At 39.2% G+C, this 15,009-nt stretch overlaps 1 protein-coding gene across 1 annotated transcript in view; it reads left to right on the forward strand.

The window, feature by feature from the left end:
- The window catches only part of ARFGEF2 (ARF guanine nucleotide exchange factor 2), a 99,142-nt gene that overhangs the window by 68,135 nt on the left and 15,998 nt on the right, over positions 1–15,009 (forward strand). The window contains exons 27-33 of the mRNA XM_030839009.2: positions 5,503–5,675; positions 7,882–8,042; positions 9,948–10,078; positions 10,228–10,357; positions 13,435–13,570; positions 14,424–14,562; positions 14,671–14,725. Of these exons, the coding sequence (XP_030694869.1) occupies positions 5,503–5,675; positions 7,882–8,042; positions 9,948–10,078; positions 10,228–10,357; positions 13,435–13,570; positions 14,424–14,562; positions 14,671–14,725 (925 nt within the window). The remainder of the gene's footprint in view (positions 1–5,502; positions 5,676–7,881; positions 8,043–9,947; positions 10,079–10,227; positions 10,358–13,434; positions 13,571–14,423; positions 14,563–14,670; positions 14,726–15,009) is intronic.

Genomic DNA, 15,009 nt, shown 5'->3' on the forward strand with positions numbered 1-15,009 from the left:
ATAAGGCAACGGCTAGTAGCTATAAAAGAGGAAATCGACAGTAACACAATAATAGTGGGGGACTTTTAACACCTCACACCAATGGACAGGTCATCCAAACAGAAAATTAATAAGGAAACAGAAGGTTTAAATGACACAATAGACTAGATAGATTTAATTGATATTTATAGGACATTTCATCCAAAAACAGCAGGTTACACATTCTTCTCAAGTGCTCACGGAACATTCTCCAGGATAGATCACATCTTGGGTCACAAATCAAGCCTCAGGAAATTTAAGAAAATTGAAATCACATCAAGCATCTTTTCTGACCACAACGCTATGAGATTAGAAGTCAGTTACAGGGAAAGAAACGTAAAGAACACAAACACATGGAGGCTAAACAATACGTTACTAAATAACCAAGAGATCACTGAAGAAATCAAAGAGGAAATCAAAAAATGCCTAGAGACAAATGACAACGAAAACATGACGATCCAAAACCTATGGGATGCAGCAAAAGCAATCTTAAGAGGGAAGTTTGTAGCTATACAAGCCTACCTCAAGAAACAAGAAAAATCTCAAACAATCTAACCTTACACCTAAAGGAATTAGAGAAAGAAGAACAAACAAAATCCAAAGTTAGTAGAAGGAAAGAAATCATAAAGATCAGAGCAGAAATAAATAGAAACAAAGAAAACAGTAGCAAAGATCAATAAAACTAAAAGCTGGTTCTTTGAGAAGATAAACAAAATGGATAAACCATTAGCCAGACTCATCAAGAAAAAGAGAGAGAGGACTCAAATCAGTAAAATTAGAAATGAAAAAGGAGAAGTTACAACAGACACTGCAGAAATACAAAGCATCCTAAGAGACTACTACAAGCAACTCTGTGCCAATAAAATGGACAACCTGGAAGAAATGGACAAATTCTTAGAAAGGTATAACCTTCCAAGACTGAACCAGGAAGAAATAGAAAATATGAACAGACCAATCACAAGTAATGAAATTGAAACTGTGATTAGAAGTTTTCCAGCAAACAAAAGTCCAGGACCGGATGGCTTCACAGGTGAATTCTATCAAACATTTAGAGAAGAGCTAACACCCATCCTTCTCAAACTCTGCCAAAAAATTAGCAGAGGAAGGAACACTCCCAAACTCATTCTGTGAGGCCACCATCACCCTGATACCAAAACCAGACAAAGATACTTCAAAAAAAAGAAAATTACAGACCAATATCACTAATGAATATAGATGCAAAAATCCTCAACAAAATACTAGCAAACAGAATCCAACAACACATTAAAAGGATCATACACCATGGTCAGTGGGATTTATCCCAGGGATGCAAGGATTCTTCAATGTACGCAAATCAATCAATGTGATACACCATGTTAACAAACTGAAGAAGAAAAACGGTATGATCATCTCAATAGATTCAGAAAAAGCTTTTGACAAAATTCAACACCCATTTATGATAAAAACTCTCCAGAAAGTAGGCATAGAGGGAACCTACCTCAACATAATAAAGGCCGTATATGACAAACCTACAGCAAACATCATTCTCAGTGGTGAAAAACTGGAAGTATTTCCTCTAACATCAGGAGCAAGACAAGGATGTCCACTCTTGCCACTATTATTCAACATAGTTTTGGAAGTCCTAGCCACGGCAATCCGAGAAGAAAAAGAAAGAAAAAGAATACAGATTGGAAAAGTATAAGTAAAACTGTCACTATTTGAGATGATATGATACTATACATAGAGAATCATAAAGATGCCACCAGAAAACTACTAGAGCTAATCAATGAATTTGGTAAAGTAGCAGGGTACAAAATTAATGTACAGAAATCTCTTGCATTCCTCTACACTAATGATGAAAAATCTGAAAGAAAAATTAGGGAAACGCTCCCATTTACCATTGCAACAAAAAGAATAAAACACCTAGGAATAAACCTACCTAGGGAGACAAAAGACCTGTATGAAGAAAACTATAAGACACTGATGAAAGAAATTAAAAATGATACTAACAGATGGAGAGATATACCATGCCCTTGGATTGGAAGAATCAATTTTGTGAAGATGACTATACTACCCAAAGCAATCTAAAGATTCAATGCAATCCCTATCAAGTTACCAATGGCATTTTTTACAGAACTATAACAAAAGATCTTAAAGTTTGTATGGAGACACAAAAGGTCCCAAATCGCCAAAGCAGTCTTGAGGGAGAAAAAGGAAGCTGGAGGAAACAGACTCCCTGACTTCAGACTATACTACAAAGCTACAGCAATCAAGACAATATGGTACTGGCACAAAAACAGAAATATAGATCAATGGAACAGGATAGAAAGCCCAGAGATAAACCCACACACCTATGGTCAACTAATCTATGATGCAGGAAGAAAGGATATACAATGGAGAAAAGACAGTCTCTTCAATAAGTGGTGCTGGGAAAACTGGACAGCTACATGTAAAAGAATGAAATTAGAACACTCCTTAGCACCATACACAAAAATAAACTCAAAATGGATTAGAGACCTAAATGTAAGACCGGACACTATAAAACTCTTAGAGGAAAACATAGGAAGAACACTCTTTGACATAAATCACAGCAAGGTCTTTTTTGATCCACCTCCTAGAGTAATGGAAATAAAAAGAAAAGTGAACAAGTTGGACCTAACGAAACTTAAAAGGTTTTGCAAAGCAAAGGAAACTACAAGCAAGACGAAAAGACAGACCTCAGAATGGGAGAAGAGATTTGCAAATGAATTAACGGACAAAGGATTAATCTCCAAAATATATAAACAGCTCATGCAACTCAATATTAAAAAACAAACAACCCAATCCAAAAATGGGCAGAAGACCTAAATAGACATTTCTCCAAAGAAGACATACAGATGGCCAAGAAGCACATGAAAAGCTGCTCAACATCGCTAATTATTAGAGAAGTGCAAATCAAAACTACAATGAGGTATCACCTCACACCAGTTAGAATGGGCATCTTCAGAAAATCTGCAAACAACAAATGCCAGAGAGGGTGTGGAGAAAAGGGAACCCTCTTGCACTGTTGGTGGGAATATAAATTGATACACTATGGAGAACAGTATGGAGGTTCCTTAAAAAACTAAAAATAGAATTACCATATGATCCAGCAATCCCACTGTTGGGCAATATACCCAGAGAAAACCATAATTCAAAAAGACACATGCACCCCAGTGTTCATTGCAGCACTATTTACAATAGCCAGGTCATGGAAGCAACCTCAATGCCCATTGACAGACGAATGGATAAAGATGTGGTACATATATACAATGGAATATTACTCAGCCATAAAAAGGAATGAAATTGGGTCATTCGTAGAGATGTGGATGGATCTAGAGACTGTCAGACAGAGTGAAGTAAGTCAGAAAGAGAAAAATATCGTATATTAACACATATATGTGGAACCTAGAAAAATGGTACAGATGAACTGGTTTGCAGGGCAGAAATAGAGACACAGATGTAGAGAACAAACGTATGGACACCAAGGGGGTAAAGTGGTGGTGGTGGTGGGATGAATTGGGAGATTGGGATTGACATATATACACTAATATGTATAAAATGGATAACTAATAAGAACCTGCTGTATAAAAAAATAAATAAAATTATAAAATTCAGTTAAAAAAAAGAAAGTTTATAACATGAGAAATGCTTAGTCGCTTAGTGAAAAGAGCAGGTTATAGAATTGGGCAGTCATTGTAATAATAAAGGTTGTGATATAGTATATCTCTCCATATGAAATGCCATAGCATCATATAAAAGAATCTTTTTCTTTATGTTTTTCCCTACATTTTCTAGAACATTTATTGTCATCATTTATTACTTTTAACAGTCAGGCAAAAAATATTTTAATAAATATGTATAGTTCTTGCCAACAAGTTGCTTTTTTTTCCCAGGAGAGAAAACTGTGAATTCATTGGTATTATGTGTTAAAGTCACCTAGGTATGTAGTCAGTCCTCCATTATCTGCAGGTGGCAAATTTTCTTTGTGGACTTTCAGCTAATTTTTAACTTTCTCCTTGCCTTCTCTAAGCAACCTTTCCTATTATCAGTTAGTATAGGTCCAGCAGACAAGCATGAATGTTATCCTAAGCCAGGTGAAATTTGCAAGCCAAGTCTCTCCTAAAACCTCTCTAATGACTTTCAAAGCTAGTATGATAGAAGCATTAGGTTTGTGTTGCTTGCTTCTTGCTATTTGTGAGATAATAGTGTTCACCCCATAATCATATATGTCTGAAAGACATATGTGCTAATCTGTTGTAAATATCCAGGTCACACCATGTTGAACCTTGCAGCTGCTTCAGAAAATGGACCATTTTTTCTGTCTTCATGTTTTATTTTGCAATAATTAAATTTATTCATCTTAAGTTATGTATGTATGCTCCCATCCAAGTGTATGTGTTTGCCATCCACAAATATCTCTGCCCAAAAACCTAAGAGGATATGCATTAAGAATTTAGGAATCGTTATCTCTGGGTGGCAAAATTATGAGTCTATTAGTCTAAATGTTTGGGGCCAGAAAAATTGACCAACAGTGGCTTAAACCACAAGTCTATGTATTGTTTACTTAACAAGTCAGAAGCAGGCAGTCCCAACTTTGGTTCCATAGCCCAAATTGTAACCAAGGACCCAGGTTCTTTCTGTCCCTTTGTTTGGCCATAAACAGGGTGCTTTTCTTCCTTGAGCTTACTGTTTCATGATTGCTGGACAGAAACTTTAGCTCCAGGCATCATGCCGTGTTCACAGTGGGAGTGATTAAAAGAGGCAGAGCCCACCAACAGAATGGGAACAAGAGGAAAAGGGGCAGAGCCTACCAAGTGTGTTCCTTTTTTTTTTTTTTTTTTTTTTTTTGCAGTACGCAGGCCTCTCACTGTCATGGCCTCTCCCGTTGCGGAGCACAGGCTCCAGACGCGCAGGCTCAGTGGCCATGGCTCACATGCCCAGCCGCTCCGCAGCATGTGGGATCTTCCCGGACCGGGGCACGAACCCGGTGGATTCTCAACCACTGCGCCACCAGAGAAGCCCCCAAGTGTATTCCTTTTAAGACAAAAGCAGAACCTTGCTAGAAATCCCTCCCCTCCCATACCCATAGATTTTCTCTTACATCTGATTAGTTAGAACAGGTCATGTAGCTCCCCTAGCTGCAAGGGAGGCTGGGAGATTGAGGTCCTGGCACATAAGACAAGATTGTCATATTGTCTTCTATTATTTATGATCAGTTCCCTGAGGTCCGGCATGTTGCTGCCCAGATGAAATCAGACTTATTAAGGAGGTGGGAAGATGACTGCTGGGTAGGCAACTAACTGACATGTTGACTGTCTTACTATTTTTTCTTTTTGTTGTCTCTAATTTTTTTTAATGAATGTAGATTATGACATGCTTTAAAAAATGTTTTTTTAAGTGCTGCTTCTAAACAATGAGCTGTATTCGTTTATCTTCCCACTGTCCAAAGTACAGATGACATGGGCTACCCCATTCTTTCCTCAGGTCTCCAACCATCCGGGACATGGTGATCCGCTGCATCACCCAGATGGTGAACTCCCAGGCGGCCAACATCCGCTCAGGCTGGAAGAACATCTTTGCCGTGTTCCACCAGGCCGCCTCGGATCACGACGGGAACATCGTGGAGCTGGCCTTCCAGACCACAGGCCACATCGTCAGTAAGTGTATCTGTTCCCTCCTGACTAATGTCCCACATGCAAGTCTAGAAGGGTGATCATTTCTTTCCCATCTGTTTTACTCCCAAGAGGGGCTTGCTTGTTTAGCTACACTGTGATGTGCTAACGTGCTAGGTGGTGTGCTGGGCTCTTGACATGTGCCCAACAACCCTAGGAAGGAAACACAGTCGACGCTCATTATTTGTAGGTTCCACATTTGTGAGTTCACCTACTTGCTAAAATTTATACGTAATCCCAAAACCAACATTCCTGGCCCTTTTGTGGTCATTCGCTGACATGTGCATGCACAGAGCAGCAAAATGCTTGTCACCCAAGGCACACATTCCCAGCTGAGGTTGAACAAGGCCTTCGTGTTTCAGATCTCTTACTGTAAATAAACAGGTAGCCTTTCTGTGGTAAAAACTTACTGCCACGTTTTTGGCATCTTTGTCTTAGTTAAACTTTGCCATTTAAACCAGTCCATAGCCCAGTGCTGAAGTGCTGGCCAGTGTTCCTAAGAGAGACTGTGGTGTACTTTATGGAGAAAAATAACATGTTTTAGGTTAACTCCGTTCAGGCATGAGTTATAGAGCTGTTGGCCATGAGTGTAATGTTAATGAATCAACAAAATATATTAAATAAGTTAAACAGAAACACACGTAAAACAAGGTTGTGTGTTAATAGGTTGATGAAAGTATTGTAACCAGAGCCTCGCAGGAACCTAACCCCCTTTTCCCCTAGGAGATGGTTCAGTATTTGCTAATTCATTGTTCACAGCGACTTTGTGGAACACAAGTACCATGAGTAACAAGAACTGACTACAGTCATCCCTTCATATCTGTGAGAGACTGGTTCCAGGACACACCTCGGGTACCAAAATCCACAGATGCTCAAGTCCCTAAGATGAAATGGATATAATCTACACACATCCTCCTGTATACTTTAAATCACGTCTAGATTACTCATAAACACAACGTAAGGCTATGTAAATAGTTGCCGGTGCACAGCAAATTCAAGCTTTGCTTTTTGGAACTTGCTGCAGTTTTTTTTCCCCGAATATTTTCGATCTGGGGTTGGTTGAACCCACTGATGTGGATACCATTATTTCCCCCTATTTTACTGAAGAGGAAAACAGGCACAGAAAAGTAAAGTAGGACAACTTGTCTGAGGTCATGCAGCTGGGAGGTGGTGGAAGATTGACACCTGGCAGTCCAGCCTGGAGCTGGTGCAGTGTCCCTCCACTGTGCACTGACCACAGGTCCCCGGTCCTGCCTGTCATCACGTCACAAGATGTTTACTTGTCTTGGTTTTTGTGGAAATTGTAAAGCAGTGGGTCAGCTTTGATTTTTTGAGGTCGTTTAACTTTTTGTATTCTTCTCTTAGGTGGTATTTGTAGGGTTTTGAAAACCTTCAGTTTCTAAATTGCTTGTCACCTTTAGCTCACTGACTTTCTTTATCTCACTTTGTCTTCATAAGGCTTTAGTGAGGTAGCATGAGGTGTGGTCTTAGGGTGGAAACAGCTGGGGAATTAAGGGACATGCTCAGAATCCCAGAACTGGGGCCAGAGCTTTGCTCAGTGCTCAGCTTCTGTCAGGCAGACCCTCTGGGCCAACCCCACACATATCCACGTTTATATCTTATGTGGTTATGCAAGCTCCATCCTAAAACGGACACCTTGGCATCCTGGTGAAACTTGGTTTTCTCTTGGCTGTCCTCTCACTTCCTTAGGGCTGCTTCTCAGAAAGGACCTCTTTACAGAGTCCCCCTTCCCTCACCACCAGCCTTTTCTATCTTCTGTCCCCTTACTCAGCACTTACCCCAGCTGAGATGATTTTACATACCTACAGATTTAGGTGATTATTGTCCATCTTGCCCATTGGAGCAAAGGCAGGAAATTTGGTTACCTCTGTGTACCCAGGGCCCACAACCACGCTTTGCATGTAGTCAGCACTCAGCAAATGTTTGTTGAATCAGTGACTGTTTAGGCCTTTACATCATTGCGTGAGCTCAGGAACCAGTGTAGTTTAGCCCAAGCTGTACTCAATGCATTCATTCCTGAATAATTTAATAAGAAACCCTGTCTTCCAGAGACACTGACATGCTTTCCTTAGATTTTCACAAAAGTAATCATCTCTGGTATATGTGTGTGTGTGTTTAATCCCCATTTCTGAATCCCGGGCTTATAAAAAATGTGCCTTTGTTTCCCCAGCAACCATTTTCCAGCATCATTTCCCTGCAGCCATCGATTCCTTTCAGGATGCTGTGAAGTGCTTATCAGAGTTTGCCTGCAATGCTGCTTTCCCTGACACTAGCATGGAAGCCATCCGGCTCATCCGCTTCTGTGGGAAATATGTCTCCGAGAGGCCTCGGGTACGGTTTTCCTCTCTTCACTCATTTGGCCTGTGAGGGGGGAAAGGAGTTGTAGGCAAAAACCCCTTGCTCCTGGCAAAGACCTTTCCAGCTACTCTTTTAGAAACGCATGTTTCCCCTAAACTAGGTGTTTATTTCAGAATGCTGCCATCACAGGGGTTATATCTTTTATGTTATTTTGTACGTATGAAGTTATTTTATTCACACTGAACTTTTATATGGTATTCTACAGATTGTTTTAGTAGATGATAATAGTAGTTTAGCTATGAATTTTGGCAAAGCTGAAGAAGCAAGACATTTCTATTTGAAAGAAAACAAACCTCTCTTTTAGGAAATGACATTATACCACTGTGATGTGGTTGAGAAATCACATTTAAAGATGACCTTTTGGGCTTCCCTGGTGGCGCAGTGGTTGAGAGTCCGCCTGCCGATGCAGGGGACATGGGTTCGTGCCCCAGTTCGGGAAGATCCCACATGCCGCGGAGCGGCTGGGCCCGTGAGCCAGGGCTACTGAGCCTGCACGTCCGGAGCCTGTGCTCTGAAACGGGAGAGGCCGCAGCAGTGAGAGGCCCGTGTACCACAAAAAAAAAAAACAAAAACAAGATGACCTTTTGTTTACTTCCGAAAATGTTTAGGGTTTTTCTGTTACATCTCACCTTTCTGAAGAGGCCTGCTTGGGACTTCCCTGGCGGTCCAGTGGTTGACACTTCACCTTCTAGTACAGGGTGTGCAGGTTCAGTCCCTGGTTGGGGAGCTAAGATCCCACATGCCTCGCGGTCAAAAATCCAAAACATAAAACGGAAGCAATATTGTAACAAATTCAATAAAGACTTTAAAAATGGTCTACATCAAAAAAAAAAAACCTTTAAAAAATAAAGAGTCCTGTTTGGTTCAGCTGACTGTCTCAAAACACTGAAATTGGGTGGAAATGAACACAACTAAACTGATGGCCTGTACAGATCTCTTCTTAAGCATTCTTTACAGAAGTGTAAACCCCTAAGATGATATGTCTGGTCCCTACAATGGTTCAGTAAGATGTGATGGTAATGAGAGCTGCTGTTGCTTGAGTACTCACTACATGTCAGGCAACATTCTAGGCATTTTGTGTGTGTAGATTTGTTTAATCCCACATCAGACCTACGAGATGAGTAATTATATCCCTGTTGTACAGGGGAGTTAACCAAAGCAGAGAGAGAAATTGCCTAATGTTAAATAACCAGGGTAGGTTAAAGAAATTCCATTACCACAGACAATACTACTTCAAGAGTGGTTAAGGAACAGAGGGCTCAAGATCCCAGAGATAGGGCAGAAAGTAGGGCTTCCTACTCAGACTGTGGAAAGATTGCCAGCTGCCAGCTGCATGACCTTGGGCGGCTTACTTAATCTCTTAGTGCCTCAGTTAACTCATCTGTATAATGGGACCATTATTTCTACCTGCTTCATGGAATTGTTGTGAGAATTGTTAATCCATGTAATGCACCGTCACAGTTCCTGACCCACAGCAAGCATTTAGTAAATAGTAGCTGCTGCCGCTATTATTTTAAGTAATACGTGTTACACAACATCCCAGAAAGACCTAAGATATGAATCATCCTGGACATTTTGCTATCACCATTTGACCTTTATTGCTTTTCTTAATGTATCACCTCCTGCCCCCAGGACTCTTGTGGTCAGTCCCACTCAACTTATTCTAAAGCCCACTAAATTCCAAAGATCCATAGGGGAAAACTGCTCATGTGCCCTTGGAACAGGCTTGTCTCTGTCTCCTCAGGATTTCCCATCAGACCCTTGCTGAATGGGTATTTTCAGGAGAGGAAAATGTGCAGGGCTTTAATCATGTAGTTCTGTTTCAGTTCTTTCCTTTCACTTGCTTAGTCTGTCTCTGAGAGGTGATTCTCACTGTAGGTGCTGCAAGAATACACAAGCGACGACATGAATGTGGCTACTGGCGACAGAGTCTGGGTCCGAGGCTGGTTCCCCATCCTCTTCGAGCTCTCCTGCATCATTAACAGATGCAAGCTAGATGTACGGACAAGGTAACCGTGACCTAGGGTGGTGCCCCTTCCTTCCGTCACTGAATGAGCCTCCAGCCCCTGCTCCCCCGGCCCCAGGCTCTCCCACTGTCTTCTCTGCTGTCCTCTTCCCCCACCCGTTCCCTCTTCCATGCTGGCTTTCTTTCCTCCAGAGGGCTCACGGTCATGTTCGAGATCATGAAGAGCTATGGCCATACCTTTGAAAAGCACTGGTGGCAGGACCTGTTCAGAATCGTGTTCAGGATTTTTGACAATATGAAACTCCCCGAGCAGCAGTCGGAGGTGGGTGATGACTAAAGCGCTGCCCTGGGGAGATGGGAGAAGAGCCCCTCCAGCCTTTGTCTGCGTCTGGTGTTGCTTCATCATCCACAGCACACGGAAGTCTTAAATACTGAGCCATTTCGGGTCTGTTTTGAAAATGGAAACATCCTTCCTGGCCTTCTTCTACCAGTATCGAGTAGTGCTAAGAAACTCTCCGCATCCGGGGAAGAGTGAGGGGAAATAAGTCACCACCGTCTGCCTACTTGGCCCTCAGGCATTGGACATGCAGGCACCCCACTGGTCCTCTTACTTATTTTATTTGCTTCATATCAACTTCTGAACAGTTGGTAAAATGTGGAACATCTCTCGTCCCTTTAAAAATCCATTAAAAGGATTTTTAGTGAGGTTACAGCTGGAGATAATGTTGGCAAATATTAGGCCTTTTTTTAAAAGAATGTTTGATACATCTAGGAGTCTTTGTCTAGGGACAAGGGGGTTAGGAAAGGATGTTCTATCCCAAGATTTTTAGATGGGAATGCAACATTTTTACCTTCTTTTAGGAACAATGTTTCCTCCCTCCCCCTGGTATGAAAGTACTATATGCTTAATAAAGAATATTAGGAATATACAGAAAATTCATAATTTTACCATTCCGAAATTAGACTTAATGCTGTGGCAAACTTCCCTCAGTCTTCTACATGGTTCAGATGTGGTTGAGGTTATAGTATACATACAGTTTTCTAATCTTACTTTAAAGTTTTCTTCCTTATAAAACAGGAAAACAAAGAAAAAAATTTAAACACCCACAGTTTCAGTCTTCCACTGGTAACCACTGTTACCCCGTCAGATAGTTCTTGTGTGTTTGTATATCTCATACCTTTTTTCTTTTGACAAAAATGGAATCCCACCTCACATACTTTTTAACTTAATACATAAGTATTTTTTCCACAGCTGTAACTTTTCTTCTACCATGTTTTTAAGGACTGTAAAACATTCCTAGTTGTGGATGTTCCATAGTCCATGGAAAATTCTTTGCCGTTTTTCCGTCTTTAAATGGCACTAAAATGAATATTTTTTCCAGCTACATTTGTACTTATTTCTTTATTTGTTTAGGGCAAGTGGCTGACTGTCAGGTTTGGGGCATGCATGTTACTGAGGCTTTTGATACATACTTCTGAGTTGACCAAATACATATGTAGTCGTTTACACTGCTGTCAGCAATGCAGGAGAGTTCGTGTTACTCCAAACCCACTCCAGCTCTTCATATTTTAGTTTATTTAATCATCAATATGATAGACCAAGAGTAAAACATTTAAAAGTTTTTTAACTGCTAGCGAGGTTCTGTTTTCCTTCACGTCACTGATCATTACATTTCTTCTTTCACAAATTGCCTTTTCATATCCTTAGCCCATCTATTGACTTATTCTCTTTTTTTCCTATTGATTTATGAGTTTTTTAGTATAAAAATAATATAGCATATCCTTACATAAATTGCAGATGATTTTGCCCACTTGGTTTTCTTTTTTGTTTTGGAAAATTTTAGCTTTTAAGTAACCCAATCTATTAGTTTTTTACTTTATAGTTTCCACTTTAGAAATCATGCTTAGCAACCTTTCCCTTTTCCTTAATTTATAAATATCTCTATATATTTCCTTTGGTAATTTCATGACATTTTTATTTTTTTTATTTTCAGCTTTCTGAGATATAATTGGCATAAAGCACTGTATAAGTTTGAGGGGTACAGCAAAATGACTCAATTTACATGTATTGTGAAATGATTACCACAGTCAGTTGAGTTAACATCCATTATCCCATGTAGATAGAAAGGAAAAGAGAAAAAAACTTTTCTTTTTCCTTGTGATAAGAACGTTTAGGATCTACTCTCCTAGCAACTCTCAGGTATACCAACACTCAGGCAGTGTTAACTATAGTCATCATGTTATACATTACATCCCCGGGGCTTATTTATCTTATTACTGGAAGTTGGACCTTTTAACCGCCTTCATCCAGTTCCCCTATCCCCATCCCGAACCACAAATCTGATCTTTTTTTCTGAGTTTGGTTTTGGGTGTTTTTTGTTTTTTGTTCTTTGGGTTTTGGGGGTTATTTTTAGATTCCACATATAAGTGAGATCATACAGTCTTTGTCTTTGACTTATTTCACTTAGTGTAATGCCCTCAAGTTCCATCCATGTTATTGCAAATGGCAGGACTTTCTTTTTTATGGCTGAATAGTATTCCATTATGTGTATATATATCACATTTTCTATGTCCGTTCATCTGTCGATGGACACTTAGGTTGTTGCCATGTCTCAGCTATTGTAAATAATGATGCTGTGAACAGGGGGTTGCATATATTTCTTCAACATAGTGTTTTTGTTTCCTTTAGGCATATACCCAGAAGTAGAATTTGCTGGATCATATGGTAGTTCTATTTTTAATTTTTTGAGGGACCTCCATATTGTTTTCCACAGTGGCTGCACCAATTTACATTCCCACCAACAGTGCACAAGGGTTCCCTTTTCTCCACATTCTCCCCAGCATTTGTTATCTCTTGTCTTTTTGATGATGACCATTCTAATAGGCATGAGGTGATATCTCACTGTGGTTTTGATTTGCATTTCTCTGATAATTAGTGATTTTGAGCACCTTGTCTGTTGGCCATTTGTATGTCTTCTTTGGAAAAATGCCTATCTAACATCATTTTTAGTATTTAAATTTTTGGTGTAAGGTGTGAATATTTAGCATAATAAAAATTTTTTGGAAGTATCACTGAATGACTTAATATTCTGTCATACGGATGTACTCAATTTAATTGCCACATTACTGAGCATTAGTTTATGTCTGTGTTTACAGTATATAAATACCAGTGTTGGTAAACATCTTTATTCATAAACCTTCAGCCACAGATCTTTGATTATTTCTTCAGGGTCCATTACTGGAAGTAATGTTATCGCATCAGTGGATGTGAACATTTTAAGACAGTTGCTACCTAGTGCTGAATTGCTTTTCAGAACATTTTGCCAATGATATGTGAGAATGCCCATCTCACCGCAGGGAGAGTGGCTTTTAAACATTATCTTTTAATTGTTTTTCCAGAAATCTGAGTGGATGACAACAACTTGCAATCATGCACTTTATGCGATTTGTGACGTATTTACCCAGTTCTATGAAGCTTTGAATGAAGTTCTTCTCTCTGATGTATTTGCACAGTTGCAGTGGTGTGTAAAACAAGGTACTCTTTATGTGGTTAGGCATCATTTTTCTTGACGTAGTCCTTAACGAGAGATTAATTTTTTCAGTATATAAAAGCATGGATATAATGCCAAGGAGTACAATGTATAATTTAATTGGTGAAAATGTGTATTTTTAAAATTTAATTAGAAAATAAAAACAGTCTCTCCACCAAGTCAGTTTATAAAGCATTTCTTTTAAGGTGGGATATAGTAAATTTTAAATCTCAGAAGATGTACCTTTGTATATTACTATTCTTTCTACTTTTGTGTATGTTTGAACTTTTCTAAAATAAAATGTTTTTTAAATGTACTGTGAGAATCAAGATCAACAGCTTCATCAATGGACGTTTTTGGTTTTGAGTACTTACGTGTTTATTTTAGTATGTATTACGAAAAATACCCGCGTAGCACATTAGACCTGGATCCCAGAGATAAATGTGGCTTAGGACAAGGCGTAATTTAGCTAAGTTTTTCCAAGAGTACTCAGTTTTCAAGTAACTGATAAAATAGTTAATAAACAGCAAAAATTGGAAATGTAATGTTTGAGTGACTACGTTTTCAGAAACACTGGTCTAATATTTTCTGTCTTACTTTACCATTTCTCAAACAAGGAGCCAGTTAGTTAAGTAGCAAAATGTTCACCTTCTTCCATCCCTAGCAATATAGCATGATAAATAATTCTGCCTCTTTATAGCCTACTTAAAATTTTACTGTCCGTACCAATGCTTCATTAATTAGAAGCCAACCAGCCCAAACAGTTGCATTGTCTCTACCTCACGATAGGAAGTATCAGCAATCAGGTTGGAATCAAAACAGCATTTGAAGTTCAATGATAGATGTTTTATTTTGCAGATAATGAGCAATTGGCTCGATCAGGTACAAATTGCTTAGAAAATTTAGTAATATCCAATGGAGAGAAATTCAGTTCTGACGTCTGGGACAAAACATGCAATTGTATGTTGGATATTTTCAAAACAACCATCCCACATGTGTAAGTGTTAATGTGATTACTGCTGTTTATTTCTACTTTCAGTGGTTATTTTAAAGCTCTGGGTTGCCCTTCACATTGATTGATTTCCTTCTCTTGCATTCTCTTTAGTTTGCTGACATGGAGACCTGTAGGAATGGAGGAAGATCCATCAGAAAAACATTTGGTAGGATTTTTTTTTCAGTTGTCTTTTCTCTGATCACATATTATAGTAAAAAATTAAGCAGCCCAAAGGGTTTGTGCTTTTCTGATGGGAAGTGAGTAGAAAAGGCTATAAGAGCTAAACACTATGTTCATTAAAATATTTTTTAGAAAGTACAGAAAAGTATTAAGGAAATAAGTCACTTCACTCAATAAAAACCACAAAACACTTCTAGTTTTCTTATTTATGTGACTGAGCACACACAACCCACATGCTTGCAATTTGGGCTCACTTCGTACATAATGTGT

The sequence above is a fragment of the Globicephala melas genome, chromosome 15 (genome assembly GCF_963455315.2).
Source record: "Globicephala melas chromosome 15, mGloMel1.2, whole genome shotgun sequence".
Taxonomy (NCBI): domain Eukaryota; kingdom Metazoa; phylum Chordata; class Mammalia; order Artiodactyla; family Delphinidae; genus Globicephala; species Globicephala melas.